The sequence below is a fragment of the Montipora foliosa genome, chromosome 4 (assembly GCF_036669935.1).
Source record: "Montipora foliosa isolate CH-2021 chromosome 4, ASM3666993v2, whole genome shotgun sequence".
Classification (NCBI taxonomy): Eukaryota; Metazoa; Cnidaria; class Anthozoa; order Scleractinia; family Acroporidae; genus Montipora; species Montipora foliosa.
In genome coordinates, this window is record NC_090872.1 from 2,908,660 (window position 1) to 2,921,159 (window position 12,500).

The window sequence follows — 12,500 nt, forward strand, 5'->3', positions numbered from 1 at the left end:
AAGTTAAACGGATACTAATCTAAATTTGTTAGATGTTACAAATTCCACAGTTGCACTTACCCATAATAACCATGGCAATTGGCAATGCCATGAGTAAACTAAGAGCAATAGTGCAGCCAACTAGACAACAAAAACAAAAACAAAACAAGCCCATTAACAAAAACAAAATCACTTCAAACAAAGACAAAAATTTGGAATCAAATCAATAGGAACTGTTAAATTAAATTAGATTGTACCGTAAAATTACAATGGACCCTAGACAAAAAGGAATGAAATGTGGATTGTCTGGAAAAGGATGCAGAGAATTAGCTGGATAGATAAGGTATCAAATGCAGCACTGTGTTGAGTAGACTGCAAGAAAAATGACAATAACTCGAAACTATCACAAAGAAGAAGACAGGCAAGATGGATGGGAGATGTTATGAGAGACAGGGAGGGATGTTTAGTACAATTAGCGGTAATTGAAGGAACCATTAAATCTTGCGGGAAAAGATCCAGAGGGAACGAGAAGAGTAAGACCCTGGAGAATCTCAAGGAAAAAAATGCCTACTATGGTAAAATGAGAGCCCTAGCAGGAGACTGGGATTGGTGGAGACTCCATCCTTGACTTGTTGCAGCGTACTTGAAAGAAAGTCTTTGAAATACTGCTAATGATGAGATACATCGTGAATGTGATGAACACCATGCTATTGTAGGTGCCGCCCTCCCTTTCTCAAATTTAAGACCGCTTATGCCATGTAATGATTAACATCACAAACTACCAAGTCTAAGTAATAGTAAGTTAAACATATTTTCTTCAAAGGAGTTAATTAAAAGTGAATGTTCACATTATTGATGCTTGTCTTAAGTTAAATTACACTGTCCTTAATTTATTAGGTAACTCTTCATGTTTACAATGTACTTGTGGGGGAACAATTGGGTGCAAAAGAAGAAAAGAGCAATCACAATTTTTATATTTTTCTTTGTTTGAAAGGAAGCAACTGCCAATCATTGGCCCAGGTGGTTAATACAAGCATGATCATAGTACCCGGCATGGGATAGAGTGTTTAAACACTAAACTTAGGATTTTGTAATGACATCTGCAAATGGTTTGACTGTAAAGTCTTCCTAGTTAAGGACAATAAAATGAAGGACCTGCCTCAAAACTCTTCAATGTTCATTATAACCCAGAGGGAAGTTAAAGGATTTGTACACTCTTAGGACATGGAGTTCCTGGTGATGTGTCTTTAATAATGTGATATATCAATCATTGTTTGGAGATAATCCTATTCTTATTTTGATATAACATGACGGCAGTACCTTTGTTGCTTAACTTCTCTAAAACTATGCCCAGTAAAACAAATTAATGATTTAGGTTTCTGACTGCGATACTGGGAATAACAAGGTCTTGGCTTGTGGAATTCAGCGATTAGGCCAAAAGTAGCCTCTACCTTGACTATTATTCAAATACAATTACAGTTACTGTAACTTTATTTAGAGAGGGAGATACAAAGTGTAAAGCATGTCCTACTCTTGGTGAATATTGTGTGGGTTCTTTTACATCCCACAGTGCTATGAACATTGAAGGGTTGTGATTTACTAGCCGTGGTCACAAGTGCTGCAGATTTTTACCAAGGTAAAAACAATCTGGTTCTGGACGGCTTTCCTCGCGCCGAGAGTTGAACAGTAAGCCCGTATGAGGGCCATATGCGATGTCCCTCACAAAGGGATTTTCTCAATAGTTTTGCAATGAAAGTGCGCGCGAGATGCGAACTAAAACAACTTCGTTGCTATATAAATCCCGACTTTTCGGCCAAAATGAGCGACGTAAGTGAACATTCCGAATTTTGTTACCCCCCCCCCTCAAAAAAAAAAAAAAAAAGGGAAAAGCGTAGTGGTCATATGATAAAATGCTTATTGACTGAGTTTAGGTCGGGCCGGACAGGAAAATATTTGGCCCTTGGTCATGGCGCTCGGTCCGTATGCCATGACCTCGGGCCAAATATTTTCCCGTCCGGCCCTCCCACTCAGTCAATAAGTACATAGTAATAACCTTGTTGTCGCACACCTTGAGAATACAAACTGTTTCTGCAACAAAACAGTTCCTCATTTGAAAAAAAGACTGAAGTGAGATTTTAAAATTCTAAACAAAAACAAAAACTTGTTCTGAATGGCGACGTCTTTGCACTTTGCATAAATAAAACAAATTTAACTAAGGGCAAAAAGGTTTACTAGATGTCTTCACAGAGCGTTGTATGTTCGGATCTGCCATTAAGACATTCACCGACGGGCAGTGTGACCCCGGCTATCGTCCTTATCTGAGAAGACTAGAGCATCAAACCATTTGCAGCGGACGTTACAAAGGCAGCACGTCCTCGTCAGTTACTTAAAGACCCTGAGGGTTGGTTTGGTCAGAGTTTTTTATCTCGCGACCTCCCGCACAGCTTTGTGATGCTCAACCAACTGAGCTAACCAAGCAGCGGTTGAACCCAGCCAATTCACTCATTGTTTATTGTCAATTTTAGCACAATAATATTATTTTGCTGTATTACTTGTTCCAGCAAACAGTTGTATAACTCTCTTGCAGAAGTCGAATGAGCCATCAGAAGTTTCCTTTGCTTCTTTAATTTGGCCAAACAGGGAGTCATAGCTTGGTGGGGGTCCTTCCTGATCAGGCCAAATCTTGTCATCCTCTTCATGAATATGAGTAGTTTTTTCAGACTAGAAACAAAAGCAAGTCAAACTATGAGGAAATATGGCAGAAGGAAAGAGGAGAGGGTTCCCTTTAACCATTCCTGACTTATACCTGATAACCACCTTCAGTTGATCAGCTTGTCCACACAAGGCACCACCTCACACAGGGCTGCCAGTATGAATTAATTCCCAGCAGTTTCAATAAGTACCGACAACCAATGAAAAACATAAGCTACTTCACCCAGAGAAGTCGGCTACTTTTTGTCTTACCGGTAAATTGAAAAAATTAAAGGCAGATTCTTTCAAACCTCAGATTGAAACTACCTTGGATAATGAAGTCATCTTAGAAACGCAATCATCAATTTTGCTTTGGAAATGTAGCGTTTGGCCATGAGACCCCTCGATGATATGCTGGTTTTTTTGAATGGGGTATATTTGCAGGTCAGCAATGCATTTGCCAAGATTGTTCAGGTTTAAGTGTGGTTTCCAGAACACTCAAATTGCACCTTAGAACAGGTTCCCCAATGATGAGTAAGTAAGTAAACTTCATTTCTATGTCAGGATATAAAACTACATGTAGCTGAAGGAATAAATCCTTTTACTTTACGAGGGACACAAAAAATAAATAAACAAAATTCATTTAAAAACTTATTAAAAAAGATAATTTATTTTACATAATAAAAACAGAATTCCAGCAATTCCAATGCTCACTCTTCAAGAATTTACTCAAGTTGCGCTTACGAATTTTTGTGATAAAAGTCTTAAGTGATAGACAATTTCTTTCTTCTGAGCTGTTGGATGGCTCCAAAGTTTTGACCCAAGGTATCTTATGGAGAGCTTCCCGTGGGTCACTGTGACAGTGGCAAAATGGGGCATACAAAAGTCTGATCGTCTCAAGTTACATGTTGATTGCTGAGTTGTGAACAGATTACAAACTAGTTTAGGACTGAATCCATTTTAACTATGTATACATTAAGACAAAATTAATATCTTGCAGTCGCCTGTTTTTTAAATTGGGTAGTTTTGCTCTATATTTAATAAAGCTTCGCAGTTGAGTTTGAATGCTTGTCCAGGCTTAGATACTGCTCTTAGCCCTCTTTCTTGGATTCTTTCTTGAGTAAAATCATCTATTATTTGACAGAGTCAAACATACAGGAGGAGAAGGTTAAAGGAGACAGTTAAATGTATTGAGTGGACACAGATGACACTTACCCTTTAAGTAAGTCACATCTGCCACAATACATTTCTTAATAATTGCAAAATTTGTTTTTGCAAGCTACTCACTTACATGTAAAATATTATTTTTCGCTAAATAATGAACCCTCAAAATAAAGACTGTTTAAAGATCTTTCAGTAGAAATTTTTTTGTAATTTAATATTCTCTGTCAAAATTTGCATAAGAAGGAGAAGACAAGATTTATTCAGATAAATATTTCCACCTTCAACAAACATATTTTACCATTTTCCCCTCGAAATTTCACTTTTTGTGTGCCAAAAAGTTACGTAAGACAGCAACAATAGCTGTAATCTTAACCAACAACCGAGCTGAAATAGGCATGGGTCTACTCTGTATTTAATGTCACAAACTGCTTCGCAATGTAAAAATCTTTCAAAAATGTATCTGCAAAGCAGTTTGTGATGTCAAATACAGAATAGACCCACACCTCTTACCAGAATGATTACACCATTGATGTTTATGAATTTTTTTTTGCACTCACTGCTTTCCATATAAGATAAAACCTCAGTTATTTGCTGATAAATGGGATTTGGTGAGCTAATCAGAAAGCTAGAAATGCAATAACTGAGGGTTACATATCTCCTAAAAATACAACTACAGTTGTAAGCCTCAAATCCTGAGAGAAAAAGTGAAAAAAATATATTTACAGAAGGTAGCATTCTGAAGCTTGTGGCTGTGTATGATTAAAATTAACCCTCCTAGAAAGAGGCAGACAGTAAGCTAAGCTCAATTTACAAAGTGATCAGAATTAGATTCAAACACTGCTTTCTCTCAGAGGACTTAATAGACCACTTTCATAAATGGCGACCAACTTTACATTCTTTTGTATTTATGTTAATTAGACCTACTGGTCTCGTTTTAAAACAAATATTCTTTCGAAATTTGCTCGTCGTAGCGAGGTTAGTAGGGCTTATTAGTGTTAAAACAAAAGAATAATTTATTTGATCGCCATTATGCATATGAAAGAGGTCTATTAGGGGCAGCCAATAACCGGATGTCCAAATTTATTAGAATTCCCTAAAAAGGTTTCCACATTGCTTTGAAAGCTTGTTTAGTGAGTTTATAGCTGCCCTACAAAACATTTATAATCCGTTCAGATGTACCAGGGGCGTGGGATCTGAATAGGAAATCGAAGCATCCCAAAAACCCATCAAATCACTCCGGACAATGCAGAAAATAGTAGGTGAGTGAACTTTATTTATCTGGCTGTCCACAAAATGAATTTTTGAAAAGAAACATCGCAATTTGAAGTTTTTATGGAACATTTTCCTCTATCAGTTGAATCGGCCGTTACACAACACTGTCTCAAAATAACGTGACGTGACGTCACATGCTCTCGCATCCTTAGGGTTGTCTGCCCATTGGGGAACTTCAGGTGTGTAGAAATCTCTAGGTGGCTTTTTTGCCTCGTCCGAAAGTTCTAGCAATCTTGACAGGTCTGATAAACTTTACATCACATAGTCATCCTTTTTTCCCGAAAATTTTAGGGGACCATTATTGTTTAGGATATGATTCTCAAACAAACTCTGCCAAAAATTATGAAGTTATAAATTTTCAAATTTTCTGCAATTTGCAATATCACAGTTTACTCTTACTGTGCCCAGTAAAATCCTAGCGTTCTTCAATGTGATTTCAAAATTTCCAGGCACTCTTCAGACTCTTCACTACTCTCCCGAAATATCAAGGAAATCTGTTCAGAAAAATGTCCAAAATTTTAGAGCGCATTGAAAGTCTGAGTTTGAAAATTCTAGTCCACCTTTCTCCCAAACAGATATTGTTTACTGAAATTACTCGTTTGGTATCCCTGACTTAATGAGCATATTATTACTTATAGCCTATAGATGTTTTCTTTTCCACTCTAGCTAGTTACGTATGTGCCTCACGAGAGCAGTTGACTAAACACATTAAATTTAGGCAGGTTGCACTGTCCCTAATTGCTTGCTAAATTAGCCCACCACAGCATGTGGGAAGGAGAAAATGTAACGAGGCTGTATTAGACCCGATTTCAACATCATTCTCATGAAACTGAAAAACAGGTGCAAACGGGTCTTTCACTCAAGCTCCAAAATGAAGTTCTCCATTTTGCTAAAACTAAGCTTTCAGTTTGTAAAATATACAATTTAAATATACTTTAAGCAAAACATGAAGCACGTCCCATAGAGAACTGTACAGTTACCTCAGATATACAAAATAAACAATCTTTCTCCCAAGACGGGTGTCCATAGTGAGCACATGGAAGAAGAACACACACGAGAAGGCATTCAACAAAATATAAATTCCTTTTGATTGGAAAAATATAAATTCGTATAACAAACTTTTATTCCTTACATATGAGCTATCGTCTTTCGCTACCTAAAAGCACAAATAAGCTCAACTTCCTATCAAAGTCAGCCTAGTTAATCTTGCGTTTTAGTCAGTCAACAAATTGAAAAGACAAACAGATTATATATAAGTCTTACCTTTGGTCCAGTGGGCTTTTTGCGAGTTTTATGCACATCACTTGCTATTAAGAACTGCATGATGATAATTTGGTATGCTAGACAAAAGAGGCGAATCCTCGAAGCGACGAGCAAACTGATTATTCAGCTTGTTTTTACCACCTTGGTTCGAACGAGCATGCATTTGATTACAGAGTGGTAGAATCCACTTATGCAAATCCAGAGGAGTCCAGAAGCGTATTTGACAAGTCCGGAATTGGACTCGACAAGGAGTTGTAAATAAAAGAGTCCGTAATTGTTTATCCACTGTATAAAGGCTACAGCTTCAATGTATTGGATCCTGGAACCGCGCGCATTTCCTCGATTCGGAAATCAAACTATGGAAAAACCAATTTAAAGCACTTCCTTCAAGGCAATCCGTTGGGCCGATATATTGCCTTGGTTTTTGAAATTATTAGCCTATCATTTAGCCTACATTTTGATAACTTACCATTTTTTGTCTTATTCACACAATTGAGCAGCCAAAACCGACGGTTTTTAACGGAAATATTGCCTCCACATCTCGCGTCTGAAGCAGTGACGGGAATTTCGACAAACGCATCAGGCGCTAATATCTTGAAGTGGCATTGAAGCCCACTGTTAATCAACTGCACAGCAGAAATCTTTCAGTGAGGAGACGCCATGAGATTCTTTACAGACCAAAATTTGGCCAATGGCGTGTCAAAAGTCAATCAACAGAAATGGAATAAAAATGATGAATATTTTAATATGAAAGGAGCAACCACCTGGGACCAACCTGCGATCGGGTGGTCTTTTTTCATGGGGTTGGGTGTAGGGGAAGCGCACGGGAGAAACCCCCAAAAAAACCCAAGCACAGATTTAGACACCCGTGCAGCTGCCTGCACCGGACGTGTAACTTGAAACCTTCTGTATGCGCAGGCTACTGGTTGCTACAAACAATTGCTTTGATAGCTGATTTCTTGACACGCTTTCAAGCTACTAGCTAGCCTCACTTCAGAGCAAAAATTCATTTGAGGATGATTACCATAAGTCTCATGACTCAAAAAGCTCTCTGTGCTTGAGGTACAGCTGAAAAAACGTCCAAAAATATTCAAGAAACGGGCCATTTTAATGCATCCCAGGCTTTATCCTTTACAGCAAATCACCAAAATGTCTCTTAAGAGTTTTTTTTAACACTCTCAGAAACCCTTTTCAGAAAAATGTGGATGGTACACTACATTTTTTTGCAAATGACTTTTGACCTGTTTAGTAGGCTGGGGGTAGGGTGGGAGTGAGCCATCAAAATGTTACTGGGGATGAGTAGGAGAGAAATGGATAAAACCCAAAAGAATTTTCTGCCACCACCAAATGAAGTTAGTAACAACTAATATATATAGAGAGCAACTTTTACTTTTATTGATATAAAAAAACTACTTTTACAATAACACAATTATTTTGGATTTATTATTTCTCAACAAAAAACTAACCCAACATTTTACTGCTCTATTTTAGCTATTAATTCCTGTTCCACACTACAATATTAAATGCACACAATTATCATAAATTCTGATGCCTTGAACCTGTTCTGCTCTAGAATACAAAACTAATTGACAGAATGCAAAAATGGCCGCCAGCAAATTATTCTTTTGTATTAATTATTTGCATTAATTAGCCTAACTAGCCTTGGTCACACGTAAAATTGAAAGAATTTGGGCTGTAAAACAAGGCTAGTTAGGCTAATTAACACAAAGACAAAAGAATAATTTGTTGGCGGCTATTTTTGCATTCGGTTTATACCCATACTTTTTTCCAGAAAAGGTAGGTATAAATCAAAAGCAAATGGGAAGGCACAAACAGTGAGGAGCCAACAAAGATAGATAATGTAGGAAAACTTCCCAAACAATATTATTGTTATTAGTTGAGAACTTCAAGGACGAATACATACATGTACCTCTTACAGGGTTTGTACACTTTTTGTGTCCTAAAATTCCATGACTTTTCTAGGACTTTCCAGGACCATACAAGACAAAATCCATGACCTAGGAAAGGAGGAGCGTTGTGTGACAACCCTAATGACGGCTGCAAGGGAGACTACTCGCATACATGTGTGCGTTCCAGAATATGCCAGAAGTTGAGACAATAATTTTATTTTGCTTGTGCATAGAGCTTATTTTCCAGGATTTTCCATGACTTGTCTTCACTTTCCAGGATTTCCAGGCCTGGATTTTACAAGATTAGAAATCCACGTCTTTCAGGATTTTCATGACCCATACAAACCCTGCTCTTATATTGGATGGTTTCACCTAAACACACAGGGATGATTGCAAGTTACATTAATTTTCCAAGGCCTGTAATCCCATAGGCACGATTGAACAGCCGTTTTTTGTGTCCACGTTCCTCTGCGCACACCACGGCTGGATCACTGGTCCAGCCAATTATTGTATTTTCCACCAATCAGAAAGTTGCCTGCCTGCCAAGTACAAAATACAATTGCGACAGGTGCTATATCATGGACAAACGACGCAGACCAGTGATCCAGCTGTTCATGGGAGGAGGATGTTAACTGCACTCCCAAAATGGCTGGAAATCGAGCCTAGTAATCCCAAAGAAAGATGTGAACTATAAAAAAGGGTCTGCCACCACTGTATGTCAAACCAAGAAAAAGAATTAATAATAATAATAAATTATTGGAGAACGAGAAATTTTGCCCTACTACAAAATATGTTTTCAAAACAATGCTTTATAACTACAGAGCAAAGAAAGAAGTCTGTATTCATTGTTGTGAACCAGGACTGGTCAACTGGTACCCTACAGTGGACAGAATAATAAAGCCATAACATTTTGCAAGTTCAATTGACTATAGTCTGATGAATAATAGAGCAAATTAATGAGACACCTTACCTCACTATTTTATTCATTATTTTAAAATTATTTCCTACTTGAAATTTACCTGACACCAAGATCTGACATTTATGATTATAATTATAATATTTTTATATTTATTCTAAACAACTGACATTGTTATTATGATTAAAAGACAAAAGAAAAAATGTGCGGAAAATCATTACATTTGGATACTTTCACTTATGGCAGAAAACTCAAAATGATGGTACTGTCATACCTTGCATGTAAGTTCTAGTGTGGCCATACTATATAGACTGAAATGGTTGAACTATGAAATGAGATATTGCAACAAAACTTCGATTTGTTTCCTGGACATTATTTTCTTTATCAGTCACTAAACATTGCTGCGCACATGGCAGCACAACAAATACAACAGCACAAGACCCCCATCATTATATAGGTCGCAGTTGTTACCCAAAATGCAAACAGATACAGAGTCTTGTTGCAGTAACCAGCTGCATCCGGATCAGTATAATTGTCGGGTTCATAATTTCGATAAATCCAGACATTGCCACAGATGAACCAAATAAATAGAAATGTGTCCAGTACAGAGCTACAAGGATTTCGTCGCTTGTCAGAGTCATCATCATTGTTGCTGCTCCTGGACCGTTGACCCAATGAAATGAGGTTCCTGAAAACACCAACGGATCCAGCTACTATGAGGTAGATGGGGATCTTGTCTTCAAGAGGACAATCATTCTTGTACTTTGCGCCTGCACATGACACATTTCTCAGTTAATTAATTAAGAGAAATAAAATAAAAAGCATGCATGATGAATGATCAATCAGGCTTTTCAAAGAGTTTCCTGAATCTCTACAGTGATTTTCTTGTAATAAAACTTGTCTCAATTATTTGACATACCCGGTAAGTTAATTTTTTGTCACCAACATCATCGTGAAGTTTTGAGGTGCAGGGATGGCGCAGTGGTGAGAGCACTCACCTCCCACCAATGTGGCCAGACTTGGTGTCATACATGTATGTGGGTTCAGTTTGTTGGTTCTCTACACTGCTTCAAGAGGTTTCTCTCCAGGTACTCCCGTTTCCCCCATCTTCAAAGACCAACATTTGGTTTGATTTCCATTAATTTGTTGATTTCAGTTTACAGTGTCCCCAATTAGTGCTCCAGCACAAGAAGACTAAACAATAATAATAATAATAATAATAATAATAATAATAATAATAATAATAATAATAATATTCCTTTCCCTTTTATCAAACAGAAAAAATCATGTGTATGTGAAGGTCATCAACATGTTCATAAGAGATTTAATCTGAAAAACAGCTTTGTACAGTCCTCAAAATAATATAATTATTATTATTATCATCAGCACTACTTACCAATAACAATCATAGCAATAGGTATTGCCATGAATAGTCCGATGGCAATGGTACAGCCAACTAAAAAATGATAATAAATACCTTGTGAACAAACAAACACATACTACCCTACAAGTGCACAAATAATTTGTTAGTTTCTCTCCAACTGACACAAACATATTTTGCATATTTTGAAAACAACAAAATGACTTTCTCACAGAGGAAGAGGAAAGGAAAAAATCAATCATAGATTATTCTTTGGTTTTTCCAGCTCTGAAATGAGAGATGATATCAGACAAAGCACTTAGTGTGCATAGAACCACCCACTAGCCTGGTTTAAATTTGCACAGGAGTGTCTGTGCAAAACACAATCTTAGGCAGGGAAGCTGCAAGAAAAATGGTAAAGAGTATTATCCTACATGTATTGACTCTCAGGGGTTCCCTGTTGACGATTAAAATCGTCTGGTGTTAGAGTAAAATACCCTGGTTTTAGAGTAAAATACTAAGTCTGGCCAGTTTAGGTGCCAAAGGCTTACTGGGGACACATGATCCAGAACGCTAAGCCTTGATAATTATTTTGACCAGTCCATTCACCAGCAGACAGGGAAGCCAGTTTGGTTGAGACACCATGGTACGTCAACCAACTGCTAACCAACATGTCAAGCCACGTTTTTTACGCAGAAGAAAGTGGTGATTGCGAAAGCATACAGTGAGAAAGGGTCAAATGTCCACAAAGCAGCAAATTGAATAATTTTGAGAGGAGTCCATGGGGAACAGTTACTTTTTGGAGAGGAAGTTCTTGCTATCCTGTGCAGAGAGTCTGTGCATAGTATAAGAAACGGCAAATGAAGGTTCTGTTGATTTATTGGATTCACAATGCATTAGCCCTAAAAAAATGCCAGACTAGACAACGTGACAATTGTCAGTGCCAGGCCACTCATGAATCAAATTTCGTTGTTACGCTCAAACACTTCAATGCTTTTAGACTTATGATAATGGTAGTTTTGGTACTATATATGATTTATCATTTTAGATCCCTGCATGATGTCCTTTTTAAAGGGTAGGTAACCACGGTATTGTGATGTTATGTAAATCCCTATTTTATTATTAGACAACCACCTTGAATATTGAAAACAAGAAATAGAGTTTTGAAGAATTTTACAATATTATTAATAATATGAAGATGCTTTGTTGGTTTGTAAATAATGTAGCCTGTCTATAATGTCTGGTAGCCAAAAATATGGATTTTAAAAGATTTCTTGTCGGGCACCCCTTGGTGCAAAAACGTAGCAACATCACTTCCAAGATGTTGTTACATTGACGCACAATTGGGAAGAATTTTAGACTGCTGGACTCTGTGAATTTTTTAAAATCCTGCTATACATATGGACACTTTGTATAATCTATCATTTATGTCCTCACAGTTGAAGGAGATCGGGGCTATCACTCTTGAATCAACCACAAGTTGATTGTTAATGAGACAAAAGCTACCATAAATCATCTGAAGTATCATTTTGTGCATTGTCGTCTGAAGTTTCACGTGACATACTGTAGCAAAAATTTGAAGTCAACCAAACCAAATATTCAGATGGAATGACTTTGGAAAAGCGCGGGGAAAAAGCAACCTACTAGTCCCGGCATGGTGACGGTCAGTCACATGTATTATTAACCCTTTGACGTCCAAACCGGCCGAAACCGGCCAGACTTTAGTATTTTACTCTGTCTAACGCCAGACAAATTTAATCATCAATGGGGGACCCCTGGGCGTCCATGGGTTAAAGTTATCAACCGATTAAAATACTCGAACCTTTCAGCAAAGGTGTCAACGTGTGAACACTGATCCAGTTTTAAGATCAAAGGTCGAGCCATGTAGAGTGCATGTATAGCTGGAAGGTCACGTCCTGAACAAATCCCATTCTTACACAATTCT

The 12,500-nt window shown here is 37.5% G+C and overlaps 2 protein-coding genes across 4 annotated transcripts in view; both read right to left on the reverse strand.

Annotated features, from left to right (window-relative positions):
- The window catches only part of LOC137999533 (transmembrane protein 272-like), a 14,686-nt gene extending 7,596 nt beyond the window's left edge, over positions 1-7,090 (reverse strand). Inside the window, exons 1-3 of one of the 2 annotated variants that reach the window (XM_068845319.1) lie at positions 6,839-7,090; positions 2,532-2,700; positions 61-120 (exon numbers count right to left, since the gene is read on the reverse strand). In XM_068845319.1, the coding sequence (XP_068701420.1) occupies positions 61-120; positions 2,532-2,700; positions 6,839-6,841 (232 nt within the window). In that variant the 5' untranslated portion in view covers positions 6,842-7,090. Of the gene's footprint in view, positions 1-60; positions 121-2,531; positions 2,701-6,369; positions 6,746-6,838 lie in introns of those variants that run through there. The other variant, XM_068845318.1, reaches the window with a different exon arrangement.
- A 648-nt stretch (positions 7,091-7,738) lies between these two features.
- The window catches only part of LOC137999534 (transmembrane protein 272-like), a 15,977-nt gene continuing 11,215 nt past the window's right edge, over positions 7,739-12,500 (reverse strand). Inside the window, exons 4-5 of one of the 2 annotated variants that reach the window (XM_068845320.1) lie at positions 10,592-10,651; positions 7,739-9,965 (exon numbers count right to left, since the gene is read on the reverse strand). In XM_068845320.1, the coding sequence (XP_068701421.1) occupies positions 9,580-9,965; positions 10,592-10,651 (446 nt within the window). In that variant the 3' untranslated portion in view covers positions 7,739-9,579. The remainder of the gene's footprint in view (positions 9,966-10,591; positions 10,652-12,500) is intronic. The other variant, XM_068845321.1, reaches the window with a different exon arrangement.